At 37.9% G+C, this 22,976-nt stretch overlaps 1 protein-coding gene across 1 annotated transcript in view; it reads right to left on the bottom strand.

The window, feature by feature from the left end:
• The window catches only part of thsd7ba (thrombospondin, type I, domain containing 7Ba), a 189,456-nt gene that overhangs the window by 4,705 nt on the left and 161,775 nt on the right, over window positions 1–22,976 (bottom strand). The window contains exons 17-26 of the mRNA XM_056754951.1: window positions 15,777–15,910; window positions 15,497–15,650; window positions 13,276–13,417; window positions 11,063–11,178; window positions 10,644–10,761; window positions 7,342–7,487; window positions 4,380–4,554; window positions 2,897–3,070; window positions 1,501–1,596; window positions 53–135 (exon numbers count right to left, since the gene is read on the bottom strand). Coding sequence (XP_056610929.1) covers window positions 53–135; window positions 1,501–1,596; window positions 2,897–3,070; window positions 4,380–4,554; window positions 7,342–7,487; window positions 10,644–10,761; window positions 11,063–11,178; window positions 13,276–13,417; window positions 15,497–15,650; window positions 15,777–15,910 — 1,338 coding nt within the window. The remainder of the gene's footprint in view (window positions 1–52; window positions 136–1,500; window positions 1,597–2,896; window positions 3,071–4,379; window positions 4,555–7,341; window positions 7,488–10,643; window positions 10,762–11,062; window positions 11,179–13,275; window positions 13,418–15,496; window positions 15,651–15,776; window positions 15,911–22,976) is intronic.

The following is a 22,976-nucleotide window of genomic DNA, read 5'->3' as shown; positions in this document are numbered from 1 at the left end:
AACATTTCTAACACGTGTCGGTATGTAGCACACGGGAGGTCCGGCGGTTTACCTGTTTGCAGTGGGAGAACGGTTTGGTGCACGGAGGGTGACAATGTCTCACAGTGGTGGGCCGGTTTTGTGGAAAGCAGCCCCCTTCCGGCAGGAAACAAGAAAGAGGTAATTATTGCCATTTCCCTATTGATAGGCAGATAAAAGCGCTGTCACACCTGATTAATGGCTTAAAGGAAGCATCACAGCTTCTGATCAATCAGTGTAGATTGTGATTTTGGAATGGAAAATTACATGTCAAAACATCAGAAGCTAATACTCCGGGCTCGGGCTTTTCTCAAGCGAAAGAGATTACCTCTCCGAGCGAATATTTGCCAGAGACGATTCCTAACTCAGATAAGATCACCTTTATCTGTTATTTACAGCACTGCGCACAACCCCAAAGCTTTCATTCTCGCCCTGAACGTGAAGGCGAGCTCGCCATCTGGAGCGCATTTATTTCGCTGGAATGAAACAATGTTTTATAATGTTTATATTGCGCCTTCGGTCTAGCGCCGGTTTATTGATGACTTCCTTTGAAACGGAGGGAGAGAGAAAAGAAAAATGCCACATTAAACCATCCCAGACAAGGCCTGTCAAAATCAAACTACACATTTTCACCCCGTTTTTCTTTGTTTAGGGTTAACACGCACGTTTTTAGAGTGTTTAGAGTTCTGCCTCTGTGTGATAGTACAATTCAGGAGATAATAGATTCAGATCATGTGAGGTTTATAGACGGTTTCAAAACAACAACAAATACAAACGTTACTGCGCATGCACGCTTTTGTGGGCCAAATTTAACTTCCGGTACACATCACGAAAGAATAGAGTCCTATCAGATTATTTCTGATAACAAGATAAAGACATTTAGTGACATTAGCTAGGAGGTTAAAAGTATGTCTAGCCAGTATTATTTTGGGTAACCATTGGAAGAACCGTTAGGCCCGATTCATATTTCGCCTCTAAATCCATGCCACTTTCTCTCTTTAAATGACCCGCGGTGCACGAGGCACTCCGAAAAGTTGAACTTTTTCAATCTCAATGTGCGTGCTGCAGTGCATGCGCTTCGCATCTGCGTTGCCCCCTATTTGGGAGCGCCTGCTGCACGTTTCATTTAAATAACGCATAGGCGCGCGGAAAAGACGCAAAATGTGAATCGGGCCTTACTTGGCTAAACTTAAATTTACACGATCCCATTCAACAAATTATTTATTACTATACAGTCAAATTTAATAAATTGTTTATTTATACAATTATTGTACAATAAAATATGAATATGAATATAAATTAAATAAATATAATTATATTATTAGCCACTTGCCAGCTCGATCAGCAAATAGAGCGGAAGGTAACTTCGGGCCAGGCGTGTGCGTCCTGATGTGACGTTTGATTACGTATTTGTAAGTGTAGTGAGTAATAGTCAAAAGTATATTTGTCATTCTCTCAGTCTTGGTGTTAGCTGTGGGCTACCTGTCACATTGACCCCATCAGAGCGCTGGCACCACACTGCTCTTTCATTCTCATTCCAGGCACTTGTCCTCCACTCGTAACTGTGACATTTCCCTCCTGTGGCATCAGAGAGTCACAGAGAGATTCATTAGATTTGCACTGAGCGGTCAGGTGTGATAATAGCCTGAGAATTATATACTGATCGAAGTTTATACATGCACGCTCACTTAGCCTTTTAAAGCTAGCGTGGCTGCACTGACGACACGAACACTGAACCGGAAGCGTGTTTGACGAAACGTAGACAAGAGTCAGACGTTTGCTTGGGGGTGCGATGCATAGTGCATTTACCAAGGGTATACTTTAAGAAAACCTCCAGAATACAGACTGGTGTCTTAAGGTCTGAGACAGCAAGACTGAAATTATGTTTTTATTTAAAACTAGAAATAAAAAGTATTTTGTGAAAAGTTACAAATTTTATAATACACATGTCAGCTCAAAAAAGGCCAGATTTTTTTTCCACTGAAGCACATCAAATGGTATTTGGACATTTTGATATGTGTACCACAGGCTTACAGATAAAGTGAAACAAATACTACATTTATGAGTTTTCTTTGAAAATGAAAACATTTGGAAACTGTGAAGCAACACTTGTACTTAAATTGCTATGCAGCACAACTAATGCTAACAATACTATTTTTTTATGAAAAATGTGGATTATGGTAGAAAAATGCAAAATGTCTTGTATCAGGGTCACTTTTAGGGTCACTTTTTAATATTTTTCCACATTATAGAATAATTCAAGACTTGTTGTCTGACATTTTAAAGTGCTGTCTGACATTTTTCTTCTAAAATTATAATTTTTATCAGGCTCTGATGTTTATATTAAACGTTGTTTTACTTAAATGGCAAAGGGGACATATTTATTTCCATTAAAGAGAAATCACTGAACCTAAACATAAGAGCCTGATAATAATGCTACGTTTAATAGAACATTTTTAACGGCACCTGCAAAGCTTTTGCATCTAAATTCTTTAAATCAAATCTTACCAAATGACACAAGTGTAACTAAGACATCTTAATAAAAGTCCCCTTTGTCATCCAGCTTTTTTTGAATCAGTCTGAGATGCTTTTTGAACAGTGTTAAAGGATTTCCCAGCTGTACTGAGCTCTTATTGGATGTCATGCATTTCCAAAAACATTTTCATTGAAATTATTATTTTGTACTGAAACAAACCAATTTGCTTGCCCAGTTATATTTTTGTTAAAAAAAATAATTTCAGAAATGTATGCATACGTCTTATAAATTAATGTTTATAAAGTAAAAAATCTTTTCATTCAATTGACCCTAAACGTTTGAATCATAGTGTATGTTTATGTATACATTGTTCATACATCATGACTATTTTACAGCTTGTACCTTTACATGGACGAGTCTCAAAGACCTGAGGAGGGCAGCTGTCTTGATTCTCCAGCACTTGTACAACGACGGCCCGTGAGCGTGCCTGACGCCCCACCGTCTCGAAGCTCCGCCCTTCTAAACACGTCAGCTGACAGGAACTCCACAACGACCAATCGGTAAGGTGACAGTCTCCTGCAGATGATAAACAACACATATTAATTCTGCGACTCATATTAATGCTAAAATTAGGAATAAGAACGAATACAAATGATTGAATCACAGTTTACAGACTTTGACTAAGTATTAGAGCTACTGGGGTGGACTGGGGCGTTCACCAACTCCAGCAGCACTGATACAAGGTACATAAAGTAAAATAATGGAGGGCTTAGAATTTCTACATTCAGTCTAGACTGATAGTATAAAATGGCTTTGAACCTATAGCCTACCTATCGACGTGAATGTTGACACTACAATCCTCACATCATCAGTACATGCTGCTAGCGATATGAGCTACAAGACTTTAAACTATTGCTGCTTAAAGTTCATGAATTTAAACCTTGAATGACCTTTGCATTTATCTGCTAAAATCCTTACTTTTTGCAATGCTTTATAGAACATGTAGTATGCAAACTGGGATTCACCCTATGGCAGGCTTGTGACTCATGCATTCATCAAATATGTCCCAAAGGTTCACCTCTTCTTAAAGTTTCAACACCTGCACTCCGGCCATGTGCTAATAAAGAGATCTTACAACAATCTGCCTCTAAGCTGCTCATGAAGGCTTCTGAGATTGATCTTATTCTCCTGTCATGGAATCAAAGGACTTACGCTACTCTTCAGATACATTTAGCGCTACCTCAGCTGAAGGTCATACATCATTGGCCCTCCTAATCCCTCTGCGCAGGGAGCGTTTCACAGCGACAGTCCCCCACCTGCGCGCTAACGCTAGCACCTCAGCCATGACGTCCTTTTGATTCTGCAGCCAGGCTGGCTATTAGAGACAATCTGTGCGCCCAGGCATCTCATTATCCATCATCTTCATGAAGCCAGTCTATTTTCATCCCTCGCCGGAGCCGCTGAAACATACAATACAGCAGCGCTGCCACACACCATATGCCACCCGCAATCTTCAGACTCTCAGTTTCTTTTCTACCTTTCTCGCTTTGACTCTTGTCACTTTTGATTTTTCTTCCTCTACACATTCAGTTTCCATGTGGACCTTGTTCACCTGGGGACTGTATTTTCAGAGAAATGCTAACGTACAGTACATCAATGATACTGTGGTCTCAAGGTAAAATGTGAAAATAGGAGATCTTTCTGTTAAATGGCAATACTGTAAATGCACACAGCAATCATGCCAATAAAGCATTCTTGGGTTATTTTACCAAACAATGGTGTGGCAATTTTTAGTTTGTTATAATAAACAAGATATCGTGCATGTGTGTAAAACACATATGAAAAGCAGTTGTTTTGCAGAACGTGTGGTGATGCAGCACTACACCTGGACAGGGGACTGAACACGGCTGCAGAAGTTCCTGTTCGCTTTCCTTTCTCACGCGGTCTCCACACTTCTCGTCCTCCACAGCTTTATGAGGTTGGGGGCTGTCCGGCCAGTCCGTCCAATGCACCACACACGTCAGGTTCCTTTCCCTTCTGCCCTCTCCGCATTCTGCCCCCTGCACAACACCACACAGAGCAGATACAGTACATTCATCTGAAGGCAGTGGAGTTTCTTACAGTGACACCTTTCCCTGACTGAAGGACAAGATGGAAATGAATCACTTTAGATGAACTTTGAACTAATGACAGCTGAAGTTTAAACCGAGGGTTTGGTTAGGCAGGTAGCTTCTGAAAATTAGCCACTGGTTTTTGCAAACATAATTATTTTAAGGGAGACAACAGCTACATAATAAATAAATAAATGTCAAGTATATTGTAACGCTACATTTTAAGCATCTTGGTTTACACTTGGTTTAAAGTTACAGCTTTTAAAATGAAAGTTTCACCTCTCAATACACAGAGGGGTGGTTTCCAGGACAGGGCTTATAAGTCGTGTTAAATAAAATCAAATTACACTCACATATCTTAAAATATATTAGTGTGATTATTTTGTCTCAAGATGCACTCCACTTATGTTTTTTTGTAAAGTATGTTTTTAACACTACTCAAATATCCAAATTTAACTAAGGCCTAGTCCTGGATTTAACTAATCCTTGTTCGGGAAACCGCCCCAGAACGTTTAGCCTTCCCGTTATGTTTGGTATCAAATTTCTGAAATCTTCTGAAAAGTCTCCTGATTGTATTTTTAATCCTTGAGTCTTGATCACTACTGATAACATAAATATATGACAAAAAAGGTTGCTTTGTCCAAATATTTAATTTAAAAGGAAGGTACAGTCTAAGTATAAAAGCAAACATAATTTAAAATTGAGTAATTTATATAAGAGATAACGTACAGACAGTCGGTGTGATTGTATCACACTGAAAGGATTTATTCTTGCGGTAATTGACGGGGTATGCACATTATCCCACTTATTACACGGCTACTCATCTCATAAGTAAGTTACTAAATATTAAATATGAATATTTTAGAGACCTTCCACGAGGGAAACAAGTTTAAGGTAAATTACAACATTCAAATGCCAGGAACATGCAGTTTGGTTTGATCATTTGTAATTATAATATCATATACTATTAAAGGACATATTCATATTACTTTTTTTGTGTAATATTAAAGGAAAGTCCATCTCAAAATCAAAATTGTGTTTATTTTTTACTCGTCCACATGATATTGAACACGTTTTAAGACCCCCGGGCATCTTCGGAACACCAATAAAGATATTTTAGGTGACATCTGAGAGATTTTCAGGCCTCCTCATAGACATCATGGTTATAGTTTTGGTCAAGGTCCAGAAAAGTGCTAAAGGCATCCTTAAATTGATCCATCCCCTCATAGTGGCTCAATTGAATTTTTTCAAAGCGAAGAGAAGGCTTTATGTGCGAAAAACAAACCAAAATACGGACTTTAATCAATATATTCTCCTCTGTCTTGTCAGTCTATGGTGCTCGTTCACAAGGGCACTTTGATGAATGTGCATTTCGGTGGGGACAGACGCCGGCGTTCTGACTGACGACCCGGTAATGTAACTCTGTGTTTACAAGCAGACGCACGCTGTGTATAAGCTGATCTTCGCAAAATGTCTGATGATTCCGATATTGAGGAAGACTTGCACTTTTTTGCCCAACCGAACAAACCAAATGCGTGTGCGTTTAAGTCCCCTCATGAAAATTTCAATCGAGCGGATGGACCAATTCAACATTGTCTTTAGTACTTTTACCATGGTATAATATAGGAGGCCTTGAAATCTCTCAGATGTCACCTAAAATACGCCGGAAGGTCTTAAAACATGTTGAACATCATGTGGGTGAGTAAAAAATAACACAATTTAGATTTTGAGATGAACTTTTCGCTTAAACTGTGGCTGTCAAAATGATTTGCAGCATACAGCTTACTATGTGTTATTAGTTTTGAGTGGTTGTAATCCTGTAATATCATACCTTGGAATGTAGCGACTGGCCAATAAGATTAAAGTATTCCAGAGAGTATCATGTAATAATATATATTAAAACATTTGTTGGGTTAATATAATGCCACACTTCAAATCATTGCTAAAATGTGCCTAGAATAGGAGGGTTAACCTCAAGATAAGGAATCTAGCTTAAAAAATACACAGAACAATATTGTCCGCTGGTGTGGATGCTAACACAGTTATTGTATCGTTTTTGGCTTAAACGAACAATATATTCAACCTTATACTCTATAGGTTTTTCTTTGCATTTTAAATATGCAAATCAGATCCGTTCAGATATGTGCTTTACCTGAGGTGCACATGGAATATTAATAAAATTAAAAAAACACGAAAGAAGTATTATCACAGTCGTTTTGGAATATTAACAATTATAAATATAAAATCCTCCACACCATCCGCCAAAACATGTGTTAAAAGTACGCAACATCTCTTTTGTTCATATTTAATATGGCGAGACTCTGGGGACACAGCCGAAATCCAGAGACATACAATTAAAATCCCTTTCAGATACAAATGACAGAGAGAAGAAAATAAGCAAAAGGAAGATGAAAATCTGAACTCTGCCACAGTCCTCCTCTAATGATAAGATTGTAGATCCCTGCATGATTTTAATAAGCCTCTCATACCTCACGTTTCAATGACACCAAGTTCTCTTCTCCCACATGCGCTTGGCATCTGCGCGTGCAATTTCAACAAAATTCAATTAAAGAACTTCAACGTGGTGCCAGCGATATGTGATGATGTAGAGAGCCTGGTCTGCATGCCACACATGGTTAAATAAAACAGGGATTGATTGCCCTCAGGTCTGGTGGTGTGCAATATGCAGTTAGCGCAGAATACATGCAGATCCATTTATTATGCCACTGAATCTACCTCCACTCTGCAGGGGGACCAATCGCTCAGGAGCCATATGTAGCAGGGGCTGATGGGACAGGGTTTGGTCTGGGAGAGCTGGGAGGCGCAAGGGCGTCCCTCCTCGTGAGCTTGCTGTAGCACGGTGCGAGAGCGGGTCATCACCCCTGCAATATTTAGAGAGATCTGTGACTGTACAATAGAAAAAAGCAGATGCAGGAATAAAATCTAAAAATAGAGAAAGGTTGCATTTAAGTGTGTTCTCTGGAGACTAGGAACAATGTAGTGTATTAATGCATTATGTATACTGTTAAAATATTTATAAACTGTACATGCATGGGTAGATGAAACATTCATCTGAATGCAGAGATGAGCCTGAGTTGCTTGGATTTTCTTTCTGACAAAATCTTAATGAGATAATTCACCCAAAAATAAAAACGATTTCATCATTTACTCACCCTGATGTCATTCCAAAACTGTTTGACACAGAACCACTGACACATTTCTCAAAATATCTTCTTTTGCGTACCACAGAAAAATGAGTCACAAACAAGTTTATCATGACATGAGGTTGAATAAATACCAGAAATTATGACACAATCCTCTATCCAAAACTGAAAGCATCTACCATTCACTTTCCTCATTTTAGGAGGAATCACAGCCTTAAGAAAAACCCATGTTGGGACTTTAACAGGCTGGGTGGTGTCCATGATGTGCTTGAGTGGGCCTCTATCAAGGGCTAGAAGAAAAGCAGTTTGGGAAGAGTACAATTGGAGCCATCACTGGAGACTGAGAAAGACAGAGCTTTCATCAGAACACATCCGAACTGACAAGGTGACGGTAGATCTGAACTGAGCGCCACTCCAGCGAGATGGACTTTAAAGAGCTCCGCTTGCAGTCCGGCATTAAACATTTAGCATAGAGAAAGGAAGAAGTAATAGTCACAGGCAGCGCAACATAACGGCTCATCAAATCCGTGTTGCGATGCCTTCAAGAGCACCCTCTACAGCTGGCAGTTTCAAGCACGCCATTCATTAAAACAGAAGCATCGCGGCCAGATGATAAAGCCCCTGTAAATGCCTGAGATTTGACAGCGGAAATATCTCTACTTGATCCTGCAGGGAGATGGAAGAAAAGAGAGCGTTGAAGAAGAAAAAGTGATTCGAATGGTAGGCTGGGGGAAGCTGTCTCCTGACAGAATTTCAAAGACAGATAAAACACTGTATACATACAACACATAATGAACCCCAATCTCTGTCTCCGGCGGGCTGCACAGCAGAAAGCTGCACAGCAGAAAGCATCCTTTTGACGCAGGTTAGATACAACCTGTATTTATTTCTATGCGGTAACTACAAATAAAAAGCGGAGAGAGTTTCCCTTTTTGGTGTGCCTTGAGAATTCCCTCTAGATTTATAAAGTAAACTGAAAATGGATGCCTGAAAGAAAATTAATGAAGATCGCTGAATACGTTTAATTAAGAGACTAACAAGCTGAACTTGTAAGAATGTGGGTCATTTGAACCATAGGGACCCATCCTGAGCATAAGATTAGTAATGAGCCTATTTTATATTGCAGAAAGCAACGCTTTTACACCGTCAGACTGACAGCAAACAGGCCAACACACTAAAGTCTTCATAATTTACTCTGCTACTCATACTACACCTGTATGACTTTCTTTCTTCTGCAGAACACAAGAGAAGTTAGTTTCAAGAAAACTAGAAAATGTAGGCCCCCATTGACTTTCACTGTATGGATACAAAACCTCTGAGACATTTCTCAAAATATCTTCTTTTGTGTTCCACTGATGGAAGAGTAATGTACATGTTTGGAATGGAATGAGGGTGACTAAATGGTGACAGATTTTTTTATTTTGGGGTGAACTATACCTATAATAATGGCAATTTTGAGAGCAGTAATGGAAAAACGTATATTTCTCTTAACTGATTAAGAGCTCAGTGTGTTCAGGAAAGCACAAATTTGTTAATTTATCCTCATTAACCTGCAAGGTGATCCCTAAATAGGATTCATGACAAAATGTCCATAATTAAAAAAGGATCCCAACGTTGCATGTTAATGATTGCAAACTAAATAGGTGTCAACCGATGGCTTGAACCCAGGGCAAGCCCAATGTTTATCTCTGAATGAAAATGTGTCAACAAAACAAGCACATTAAATATTCTGATTTCTTTGCATGTTTCTTATTAACAATTCTGCTGGTTGCTTCAAAACTGAAGCATTCTCTCAGATGTTTTGTACTTCTTGTAATATATTTACCTCATTTTAGTTTTATTTATGTGTACAGACTGTACACCGTATGTGTGTGTATGTGACAATGCTCATTTGTCGTATGGGTGGTCTTATTATACACAAGGAATTGAGGTCAATTGGAATTCAGCAAAATATGTTTTGACATATATGTGGCACTAAGGTCCTGTACGGGTCCTCAGAATGGAGTGGTGCAGAGATGACGCATTTTTCTATGCAAAACTCCAGAGCTAGTTAGCATTTAAGCACTTCTGGTTCCATTGCCAGAAAGTCAATGGGTTGTCTGAATGGGTTTTTGGCTAAGTGCCTAAAATAAGTAGTCTAAATATTTAAACTTTTTAATCTATGACATAAAACACACCAGGTATAACCCGCTCGTGATATTTTAAAGCTTTATCGTGTCTTACAACAAATTGCAATTGTTCATTTGTCTGGGATGTTAGACATCATTGCACATATAAATCTCACAAATAATGCAACATGGGCACTCATGGACACTCATGGACACTCATGGAGACTCATTCTCAGAGTGATTACCTATCAGGGAAATGTTTTTAATAAGGCTTGTTTGTGGTGACTTTGATATCCATTGACCAAAGCATAGTCTGTTTATAGCCTCATGTTAGCTTTCAATTTCTGGTGATTGTATTTAGGCCTTTAAAATAGCAAATGTTGTGTTAATCTGTTAAAATTATCTTGATATCATGAATCTTTGTTAATCACAGATTTATTTTTTGTGATCTTTCAAAAGTGTATGGGGTTTTGGTCGTTGGAATCAGTGCATCATCAAATACGTCATCCCTGCACAGCACTATTAAAAAGTTTGTCTTTGACACCCGTTCATTTAAAATGTTGGTTCACATAACAATGAACCTGTCATTTTCTCATCCTTATATTATACAACCCAGAACACAAGAGTAAATATTTTAAATAATTTTGCTGTATTTTCCATATACTGTAGAAGTCTACATTCTACAAACTATCCCTTCTATTTTGAGGTGAACTATACCTTTAAGAAAAGGTACTGGTCATATGTTTAATTACATACTGCGACTCACCTTTGCTACCGCAGGTGTGTGAACACTCCGTCCATGATGACCAGTCAGACAGGATGCAATTAAAGGGGCAGTGCACCACACAGTTCATCGTCAGTCTCCACGGCTGAAGCAGGCCCAGCTAAAACAGCGGGACAGCCATTAACCCCACGCCCAGACACCACACACAATTGCACTGATGAACCAGCCGTGAGCCAACGCGGGGCTATTACTGTAAAAGCTTCAATGAAAGAATCATCCTCTGGATATGGGCTAATACTGTAGGGAGTTAATGGACAGTCATGGCTGATTTGCGGTGCATGCAGCTAAAGGACATTATACAATCTCACAGTGCTTAATTCCCCCTCAGAGGACATTTATCTGGCGAAGGGAGGGCTGGAAATGAAGGTTGTGAAGGTTATACAGAGGTTTAGAAAGGTTACCTCTTCGCACACACTCAGATCCACTATTTTGCCATCGCTACGGATGCAGTCTAAAAGGCGTGTCCTTGTGCCCTGGCCGCAGATGGCGTGTTCGCTCAGCTGACATGTGCTCCAGTCTGTTCCATAAAAAGTAAAATCACATAAACAGTGTCATTCAATTATCATATTTCTCTCATTTTTACACAATAGTTCCTTTTAAATATTTCTAACATGATGAATACTTTGCATGCTATTCATTTGACTGTATGTACTGTAGTATGCAACATAAAGAATGTTTTTTTTTATGTGTCAGAATATATACATATATATATATACACAATTCTATACCAATTTTTAAATATCTGAATATGTCGTACTACCTCACTGCATTATTGCTAGTATATGCTACATATATTGAAATGTGAGTTGGGCAAAGGCCTACATGAAGTCTATCAAAGTGGCCCGCAAAATATAAAAGTCCGTCGCTATGCGTCCTAAATAGAGAATACTATACGCTCTTTGTGATGATAAACCGGCTTTATGCCAGTCTAATGGCTTAGGGGAGCGCTATCTGTATTGATATCATCAGCGATTTCATGGACTATGTGCAGTAAAAGGCTTATCGGCTCTCTTAATATCTCCAAGCCCATTTCCTTCATTAAGGTCTATCTGATGAATTACTTTCTATCTAGGAAATATATATCTCACAGCTGTACAAGAGGATATGTCACAGGGGGAGATAACCTACTTAGCTCAATGTGGCCAACATGAAATGGCTGTAAGTGATTGGACGATACAAAGCATGGTATGTTAGAGGTTCAGGAGTTCACAATTTCAATGGAAATGTTGAATAGAGTACAGTGATGTGGTGGAGCAGTCTGATTCTTGTTAATTGTATAGTGGACAAAATCTCACAAAACAGCATCACAGATGAAACTGACTAATGTACAAAGGATGCTTTTTAATGCACCGTTGAGGTAGGCCCTTCATTAGATATGCTTTTGTGTATGCTTAAACAAGTCCTCTAGGCATGATTTTAATTTCTCTTTGTTCTAAGTCTTTGTAACGTCTCATGAAAATGTGTTCAAACACTTAAGGGAGATGTTTTTAGACTTGTTGAGCTTCCATGGCATTTAAATTCACTATGCAAAGACTGCACATGACTTTAGTTTTGTTAAACGCCCCATCCGGATTTGATTTTCATTTATAAAAAACTTTTGCCGTAAGGTCTTTCTCAGAAAGTTTTTGCATGATGTTTCCCCTGGAACTGTCAAAACCTGTGCAAGTCAAATAAGCTCATGTGTCTTGTGGAGGACAGACGAAGCTCTCTAGTGTTGGTTTTTCGTCCACTGTTTAGACTTAAATTTCCAAAATAAGAGCCACTTTTATAATGATAACAATTATGCATATTTATACATAGATTACATGAAACACATTTCTGATGTCAACAAGATGTGCATTCCAAACACGAACAGACATTTTAAGTATTGTTTACATTTTACAATAAGGTTGTATTTGTTAACATTAGTAAGTGCATTAGCTTATATGAGCTAACAACAAGTAATATGGTCACATGTTTACCACCCATTGCATTACACATTAACTTTTTTAATGTTTGTTAATGTCAATTCAATTATTCATGTTAATTTATTGTATATTAAATTATGTTAACAGATAGATCTTTTGATTTAAAAAATGTATGAGTAAATGCTCAAATTATCAAGATGTCTTTAGTTAGCGCATGTTAGCGAAATCCTTAACTACCTTTAAAGGTCCAGTGTATGAAATTTAGCAATCTAGCGGTGAGGTTGGGAATTGCAACCAACGGATCCCTCCACCCCTCCATTTTGAAGCACCGTGAAGGCTGACATGTTTTTGCTTCTTTGATGAAGGAGATCACATTTACAAAACACGCTCTGTAGAGCAGTTTATCCGTTTAGGGCTACTGTAGAAACAACATGGTGAATTTTATGTAATGGGACCAGTGGTGTATGTAGATAGAAATACTGTAGCGTGTTCTAAGGTTGTGTAATAAAAACATAACGCTTCATTATATAAGGTCTTTATACACCTCTGAAAGCATAGTAATGTATATTATATTGCATTTCTGTCGATAGATCCTCAAAAAAATTGCAAATAAGACCTTTAACAAATTCAACCTTATTGTGTATAAATGTTACTAGTATATTATTAGCGGTTGTATAAGCATCGGATTGTCAAGACTGTAGACCCACCAGAGACATTGTAGTAATAATTGAAGCAGGTGGTGTTGAGGATGCATGTCTCTGTCTGGTTACCCTCTGGGCACCCTCTGTCGTCCACCGGGGGGCGCACCATGTGTCTCGTCCTCATTCTCACTACGCTTTCATCACAAGGCTACAAAAACATACAAATTACATATCACAACATCATACACATGTCATAAAAAAGAAGCCTCTTATTGCGCATGTATAAACCAGCAAGGCGAGTAGCACCGTTGTGCTGCTTCACATTGTTCAAGCGGGTGTCAGCAGCAGTTAGCCACATGGTCTTGCAGCGCTAAGTGCACTGTTAGAAGCTGTTAGGCTGCAGGCAGCAACTAATCTACATCTCCATCACTGTCAGACACTAATGAGGCCCTTTAAACGGCTAGCTGGCCCTCTTCATGTGTTTCACTATTGGGGGAGCAACCATTATCAGGAACTCCTTTCGGTTTATGCCACATATCTGTAGCACCCAGGTTTTGGGAACATTTTACAATTATGTATCGCTAATTAACCAAGCTCAATCACCGTACATGGGCGTTTGACATGTTAGCTGCGCCGGCTGAGCGCTTCGACAAAGCTGAGAGAACAAACAGTGTTTGGAACGGGGAGCGAACAAGGTAGAATTTCGATCTAATGTGATTAGCATTGAGACCAAATTATACTGAAATGGGTTGGCAGTCTTGTGTAGGTTGGGCAGAGCCAGGAAAACTCATCCAGTTTGTTTCTGATTAGCCGACAGTGAACTGTGGAGCTGCACTTTAATGAGTCGGCAGGCCGATGGCGAAGCGTATCTGGGGTAACTTTTTATGCACAACATTAATTAGAATAACAAATGCTTCATTACTACCAGATATTTATCTGCATGCTGATTTCTTGGTATTCACCGTTTGAAATTCTGCCACAGGAACTCTGAAGGAGCGCATCAAGATTTGACTAGTGAGAGCGCTAATGTAAAATATTCAAATGGATGCAGCACATCTTGACACTGTCTCATACCATGGCCGGGTCTGAGAAAAGAATCTTGCAACAAAATTGTAATGTTTTTCTGTTCGTCTTGCACAGGCGGAATCATATGCCAACAAATTCTCAAAGGGAATATTTTAACAGCTCGTAAACATGACTGGATGATTATCACCTACAAAAGCAAAAGATGAAGATAATGTCAACACAACAATTGTTACTTGGAAAAAGACCAGCATTTGTTTTCTGGCTTTTTATAGAGTCTACTACTGGCATGGATCTGGTCCACCAGAACAAATGTACTTACTCAAATAATACAGCTAGTCAAACTACAAACTACAGTATCTAGTACATTAGTACCACAGTAACTTAACACATAAGGAAGAAGTTTAAACTTGGATGGTTTAAGATAAAATCCTGAAAACAACTGTAATATTCCTGCAGCTGGGAAAAAAAAGAAAGAAGAAAAAAATATTAAGTAAAGCAAATGCGCAACAATATCCAACAAAAAAACACAGACATATGACATAGTTTGACTTACCACGTGCGGTTCAAGTTTGTCATTTTTAGCGATGGTACCGCGTCATCTATTAGTCTCAAACTATCTCCAAATCCAGCGTTATTTCCTCCGTTTATATAACATCTATCACTAAAATGCCTTGAACAAACAAACACCTCTCACTATCGCAAGAGTAACGAGCTGCAGCTGCAGGCCCACAGCGCAGCAAATCTTGACGCACGCAGCGCAGCAAATCTTGATGGTAAGCGGGTCCCTCTCCTCGGTTGACACGTGGGCAGGCTATTTCTTTCGCTTTTTCGATAATTTCCCAATAAAGGACTTACGTCCAACTCGTTTTTTGACAAGTTGACCATGTCAAGCATGAGAAGACAGCACGTTTAAAATTGTAAATAATTCAGAATGCATGTAACAACGTTGCATGCCCCCTTTAACTGTGAATGTATCTTGATTTAAACATTTTTAGGAAAAAAGATAAAAAGTACTAAGAATTTTTTTGCACTGTGGCCTTTAGCTGGTAGGTCAAGTTTACAAGTGCCATTAACCCTCTAAAACAAGCAAATGACCAGTCCATACTAGATGACCAGCTATGACCAACAAACCAATGTAACCTGCTTTACAATGTCTCGGGGAACAGAAACTAAAACACAGAGTTTTTTGTAACAAAGTCACCTCCAAACATTGCTGAATTTTCAAATTGTGCTTTTAGGATCTATCACAAGGACACCTTACCTTCGGACAGGTGCTCCATTGACTCCACTGGGACATCACACATTCATTAGGGCAAGGCAGCGTGCAGGTCTGAGCTTGGGGAGGGATTTCGTCTTGGTCACAGAGTGTCACGTTCACACTGCTAAGCTGATCCCCACCGCCTCTCCTCACACACCTGTCACAGAGAGAGAAAAGCACAATGACAATGTAGAGGACGAGGATGGCATATCGGAACGGGTCGTGGCCTCCAACAAAAGGCATGTGTGATGGGGTTGATCTATAAGAACGTGCCCTTACTCACCGGATCTTATGACTTTGTACACCCTCTCCACAGGCTGGAAGCTTGTCCACCGTGTTAATGGTGCATACTGACCAGGGGTCTGTCACCCACTCGTACTGACTGCACTCACCCCGACAGGGCACAGCCTCATACACCTATAAACACACACATAGACACAGCAAAACTGAAATGATTGCAGCAAAAGTAAATTAAGTTGAAAATCTTTAATTGCTTTATAATTTGTTTCAAGCTTTGAGGAGTTGACGTGAATCAGAGAAACTACAGTATGATATATGAGAAATATGTTGAATAGCTCTGCTTAATGTGTTTTCTTTTTAGTCTCGTTCCTCTGGGCCTTAATCAGTGTTAATGTGAAGAAAAACAAGACTGAAGAAAAACAATAAATTAGATTTCCATAAGATCTCAATGATAGGTAAGTGACAATTCACTCAGATCATGATCTGATACAATAGTAGTATGATATTTTGAACAAAATATCAAAATTAAACTCGAATTCAAATCATAATATATTTATTTTTAAAAAACAAATATTCTTACTGTCAATGAAGAGAAATTTTAGGTCAACATATTCTGATCTACTCTGATAGTTTATTCCTGCTGTTTGAGCACACGACAATTGATTCTTATAATGATTCACTAGGAATCAAAAAGGAAGCGTAGAATATTCTCTTATTTCCTAAGGAGACATGATTAAATCACAAATGCATCCAGACGTCTTACAAGCTTACAAATCATCTGACATTCAAAGCATCAAAGTCTGTAAGAAACTTGCTCATAAAAACAAACTAAACAAATGAGAGTGAACATTAATAGCATCCTCCCCAAGGTCTCTAACGCAGCCTCTCATAACATCCCATCTTCCTCTCCTCTCCCCAAATGAGTGTCATTGAAATTCCGATTAAAATAATCAAATAATTATCAAGACAATGCTCGATACGTGAGAAGTAAATGAAAAGATGATGAATGAGATGGCCAGTACATCTACAGAAGCATTATGAATAGCGTGATTTCAATACAACAGATGAGTTTCAAATATAAGGACATCAGGAAATGGAATTGCCACCTTAAAGAAAAACCATTAGTATAGTAATACTCATACTTGGCAGCAAACGGATTTATTTAAAAGCCTTTAATGGGGAAAGTCGGTTTTATAGCGTGCCTGACAGTCTTTCTATGGCCACAATAAATATCCAAGCTGCTGTCTGACTTTTACAATGCAAAGAAAGCGTTCGGCTATTGCATATTAAGGCTCTCCGCCTGCACTTTAAATAGAACAAATAAAAGGTTCTTTGAGCTCCTCCTTCACGCCGACTTTTACTCCCTACAGCTCTCAAGCGGAGGTTTTACTTTACGTGAAATGAACCAACTATTTTGCTCCCAGGTCAGTTACTGTAACCTCTTTGAGAATGCAGCTACTCTGGACCGGATAATGAAGTCCCCCGCTTCCTCTGAAATGTCAGTCTGAGGGCCAGAGATGACATGAAGATGTACTTCATACTAATTCAAGTCTCAGCCTGTGATCAAAATAAACTATCTCTCCCTCTCATTCAAAGGAGGACCGCATCCACGGAGACCATCGAGGGCACTGGGGGTTAACAGATGCACAGGGAGAAACACAGAATAAGGCACTGACCTGAGCCTTTGTAGATGTCCGTATTAGCAGTGCATGACAAGCAAAAAAGAGAGAAAAGAAACGATATATATATTAGTTTCGAGCTGTGGCTTTAACTTTGCTGTAGCCTGCAGCTGTTTTGACTAACTCTCCCTTCTGCAGATTATTAAAAGTACAGAAGAAACCTGGCTTTAAATGTCAGGCTTTGTCTGGGTGTGTGTGATTATTTTTATATGATTGATGAGGACAGTAATGACCATGGTAAATTACTAGATTGAAAATAAAATTACTCTTCATATTGCATAAATAGGCAATAGGCACTAAACACAAGCTACACTATAGAGGGAAATTAAATTGACTGTGATTCTAAAAAGATGTTCAGAAGACGGGCATGAAAACTAATTAAATCTTCCAAAAATGCCCATCGTCTTCTCTTTGATATCCGGTTCTCTCGCGTTGGACTTAAAAAAAGATAAAGGACAGTAAACAGATGCAGTCTCATTAAGTATTTGTATTTTACTCACACTTAAAAATGTATGAATGTCATTGCATTAAATAAATAAATATCAAACAGAGGCATTTATTTAAAAGAAAGCACAGCACATAGCTTTTAGCTAAAAAGTGTGTGGCTTTGACATGACAAAAGATGTAACAATTCTATATTATTCAAAATAATGTATGTGAATATACAGCCGAGGTAAAAACTAAGAGACCGTTTTAAAATGTACATGTAATCAGAATTTGTAGATGTTCTGTGGTCATTCAAGTTCAATGTCCGAACAAAATCAAACCTCAGGAGTGACAAAGTCACCCAACAGCAAGGTGAAAGACTGACAGCATGTAAAACTAAGTAGTTCACAGAATTAAAAAAATCTATATCGTTATACCTAAACACAAACATACACTGTAAAAACAGTAGTGTTAAAAACAACACATTTTGTGTCCTTAACTGAAAACACCTGTGTTATTTCTGGGACATCACATTCTGTGTATAACACAAACATTGTACTAAAATAAACACATCCTTTTTAAGAGGGTATAAATAGGACATTTTAAAATCAGAAAAACAGATTTTGAAATGGTGTGTATGTTTTTTCCGAGGCTGTTTATACCACCCATTTGTAATAAATACTTGAAACTTTGAATAAAAATTAAATATAAAAAAGAGACAAAATATTTGGACACATTCTGACTGTCAAGTGAATGAGCTGTGGTTACTCTGCTAGGACTCTTGTGTGAACCTAAGGGGAACTGACTTCATAGATTGACTAATGTATGAATAACCTTGGGAACAGAATAAAAGTCATTGCAAAAAATGTCTCAGAAAAGTGAAGTTAGTTCTAAGAAAAAGGTCATTAATGTGATATTTTGTTATAATACAGTGACATTTAAGAATGGCTATGTGATTTTGGGACCAATTTAAAGCAAAATTACATTAAAATTGTATACAAATTACAGAACTTCTTTATTTTTTAATTGTTATTTAAATAGCAAATTCATATGAATTTTTACGATTTTATTCTTACTTTTTAGTACGATTTGCGTTCCCATGAGTGACATTCGGTTTAATGAGTGACCTCTAATTCATATGAATTAGCCACCTCGTAAAAAAGTTACACATTTTTGTGAGATCAAGTTAGTCGTAATATTCAATACTGAAAAGTGTATTAACAAGCTGTTCCCCCATTCAATAGAACCTTGAAATATGATGCAATGCATCATTATATAAAGTGTGAATAACATCACAGTATCGGAACCAAACCAGATGTTTCTAAAAAAGGCACATAAATGTCAGTGACCCGAGCAAAGTGAGAGAGAGAGCAGTGTTAAAAGACCATAATGTAAACACATCTATGACGTGTAATATATGCACCCCCCCACTCACGTACACCCACACACACCGAGCTCCTCAATGTGCGAGCATCTTTTGTATGAGGAACAGAGACGGTGGGGTGCTAAGCCTAGCAGGCAACTCTCGACTAGATAAATCTCTTTAAGTGTCACAGCCTGACTTAAACTTCAAACAGATTGGGCCATTACTGTCTCCTGCCCCCTGGAAGACAGACAAAACAATCGAGGCGCATCGAAACGCAGGGAGATAAACGTTTCCTCTGTGATGTCTTCTAATACACTTAAGATGATGTTGTGATACTGAAACGCTGATACAAGACAAAAAAGAGAAAGACGGAATAAAGGACTGTGATTTCAGGATGTACCTGAGGGCCAAAAAGCTGAAAGAATACAAAATGAAAGTCAAATGGATCAACCTAGTGTACAGTACTCGAGCTTCCAGGATTTGGATGTTCAGAATCTTGCACATACCTTTAAACTGACAGCTGGCATGTTAAAGTGATAGTTACCCCAAAAATGAAAATTCTGCAATCATTTTCTCAACCTCAGGTTGTTCCAAATCTGTTCTGCTAAACCCAAAGAAAGATGTTTGGAAGAATGTCAGTAACCAAACAGATCTCATCCCCCATTTACTGTCATAATAGGGAACATATATACTATAGACCCGTTTGCTGTCAATCACTCTCTCACCAGAACCCGCAGAGAGGCGGATAAAAGTACATATCATGTTATATGCTTATATTGTAAGTGTCATGTGAGGAGAAAACAATCACAGATGGTACACAGGCATGCCAGTCGCAGTCGCATTACTATGAACGCTGCTAAGTGCTCATGCGATGCTAAGGCTCTGCGCATGCATCCAGTCTGAAACAGTAACGCACACGCATCTAGTCCTAATGCAAGATGAGCCCGTTTTAACTTTATTAACATAATGTGGCCTTTGAAAGTTTATCAATAAATATGCACTGTATCACATATGAATGTCCTTCCTCATAGTGAGCCTCCCGCCTGTTTTGATTGACAGGAGTTTCGTCCAATCAGAAGTAGCTTTCCCATTCCAACAAAAGACCTTTTCCGGTTTGATTGATTTTTATTTGTATTTAGTCGTCGTTTTGTTTTCTGACTTGTTATTTAGTTTCCAGAATTGTTGTTGTGTTTTATGGTTTGCTATTTTGTTCTTAGATATGATATTGTGTTTTCAGATCTGTTATTTTGATTTGGGATTTTTTTATTTAGCTTTTTTTAGATTCGTTATTAGTTTTGTGATTTGTTGTTTTGCATTGATTAGATTGGGGTTAGGTGCTCAAAAAATATCTTTAAATCCATAAACATTTATTTAACAATTAATTATTTTACAAACGCAAAAATAAATGCGTCTTTATCTGACACAAAACGGCATATGGGGTTGTTTTCATAACAATCGCTACATTTAAAAACGACTTCAATTTAAATCGTGAACTTTTGTCGTGATAAGCTACATACACAGGAGGATGTAGGATAGGCTCACATTTGACGTGAACACAGCATAACAGCAAATGTGACATGTTGATAACCTCAAATCTCATTCGTCCTCAAGTGTCTTGTGAAGAAATATCATATACAAATTACACTGTAAGCAATCCCGTAAAACGGGTAATATTTTTTTAGCCTTTGTTTGCAAATTGCATGTTTTTCAATTAATTTTTTTTATAACTTGTACATTTCCTAAATTGTGTAAAATATGTGTTATTTTACAGTGTAGTCATGTCAAGAACGAACGAGATCTGAAGATATCAATGTCTCGCCATATTTAAATTTAGCTCTAAAGAACACAAAATATTAATTGTTTTCTCCCACACACCTGACCTATACTTTCAGGATTTGTAATCTTTTTGATCAGTACAAAAGAAAATATTTTGAAGATTGTTGTTAACAGCCCTCCATTCACTTGCATTGGTTACAGTGGAAGTAACATTTTTTTATCTTTGTGTTATGCTGAAGAAAGAAATTCATGTATCCACATATCTGGGATGGCATGAGGGTGAGTATGAGAGAATTATAATTGATATATGAACTTTGTCTTTACAATCCTGTTCACCCTCAACACCAAAATGTTGATACTGGGTATTCAATTTTATTGGTAATTAAAAGTCTCCGCACAACTTTCCCATTGACTTTTTGTTTTATTACTAAGCTTATAATATTTCTGTCAGCTCACATAAACACTTTTACATTTTAGATTTCATCAGACTTTCATTAATAATTTCTTATGTTTATCAAGACATCTCCCAATCACACATACACACACATACCATATGAAGATTAATTTCATCATTAACTGTGAAGCGCTGAACTGAGACTCGTACATCTTTAGCACTTGATTCTTCACAGGTTCAAACACCAGCTATTCATTTTAATACCGAGAGCTTTCAGTGGGTTAACATTCAGAGTTAGATTTTAAAACACCGCTGACCTTTTTTCCAACGAGAGGATTCCATTGCTATCAAATGACAAGTGAACATTCATTATTTATATTATCACACAGTTCTTGTTTCGTTATTCTAATTAGTTGATAAAGCGATGGCTAACCTTTGTAACACAGTTAAACGCTCTGGGCCATCTGGACTGCAGAAGGAGTTTCAGAATGCTGGAGAGACTCCAAGAGCAAATTGAGCGCCACACCACCAGGGACCTTCTCAACAATATGCATATTCAGAATGATTGTGTGATGCAAAAGGACATCTTCACCAGAGGAGAGAGGGAGCCATCACACAGATCATATTAGTTATTCCAGCTTTTCTCTAAAGAAAGCCTTTAACAGACAGCATAGCGTGTCAATTCTCATACACATTTTTCAGCTAGATAAAAGCTCAATAAGAAAAATATAAAAAGTTAGCAAATGAAAATGTGGAATTAAAGTCACACCCGCGTTGCCAGATTTTTTGTGATGTTCATAAAGTTAAACTGGTAACAGCTTACAATAAGGTTGTTTAAAAGGAGTAGTTCACCTTCAAAATGCAAATTCCATCATCATCTACTCTCCCTAATTTCATTTCAAACCTGTAAGACTTACTTTCTTCTTCAGAACACAAAATAAGATATTTTGAAGATTGCATGTTGTTAAGTGAAGTGGGGGGCTGTGCTGTTCTGTTTTCAACATTTTTCAAAACATCTTCTTTTGTGTTCTGCAGAAGGAAGAAAGTCATACAGGTATGAAATGATAAGAAAGTGTGTAAACGATGACAGAATTTTCATTTTATGATTTTTTTTTCTCCTAGGATCAAACCCATGACCTTGGCATTGCTACTGCCATGCTTTCACACCTGAGCCACAGGAACTGTATGTTTGTGTACCTATGACATAATATCAACAGTAATACATTTAGCTTTTCTTAAAATTATTTTGAATTTATTAACTTTTGAATATGGCAGCTCATTTGGTCTCATGGGATTGAAAAGTGTCCCTCCAACTCAACCCCAGGTACTTGGATTTTTGGCACATTACTTAATTCACATAGTGATTTCTGCATACTGCAGGGTCTTCAACTACTTTTATCTGAGGGCCAGATTCCAAAAGTACAAATAGATTTTTTTTACAATATCATTTCTTCTGCTATTTTGTATTTCTGTCCTACTTTTATACTGTCTTTGTTGCTATAACTTATTCATCATATATTAAAAAAGGCACAGAAATATTGCATCCACTATTTGTGCCTTTTCATTCAATTTAATAAAACGTATATTGTCTTTTTAATCGCA

Source organism: Triplophysa dalaica, chromosome 8 (genome assembly GCF_015846415.1).
Source record: "Triplophysa dalaica isolate WHDGS20190420 chromosome 8, ASM1584641v1, whole genome shotgun sequence".
NCBI lineage: Eukaryota > Metazoa > Chordata > Actinopteri > Cypriniformes > Nemacheilidae > Triplophysa > Triplophysa dalaica.
The sequence above is the reverse complement of the archived record's forward strand: the minus strand, read 5'-3'. Positions and strand labels throughout refer to the sequence as shown.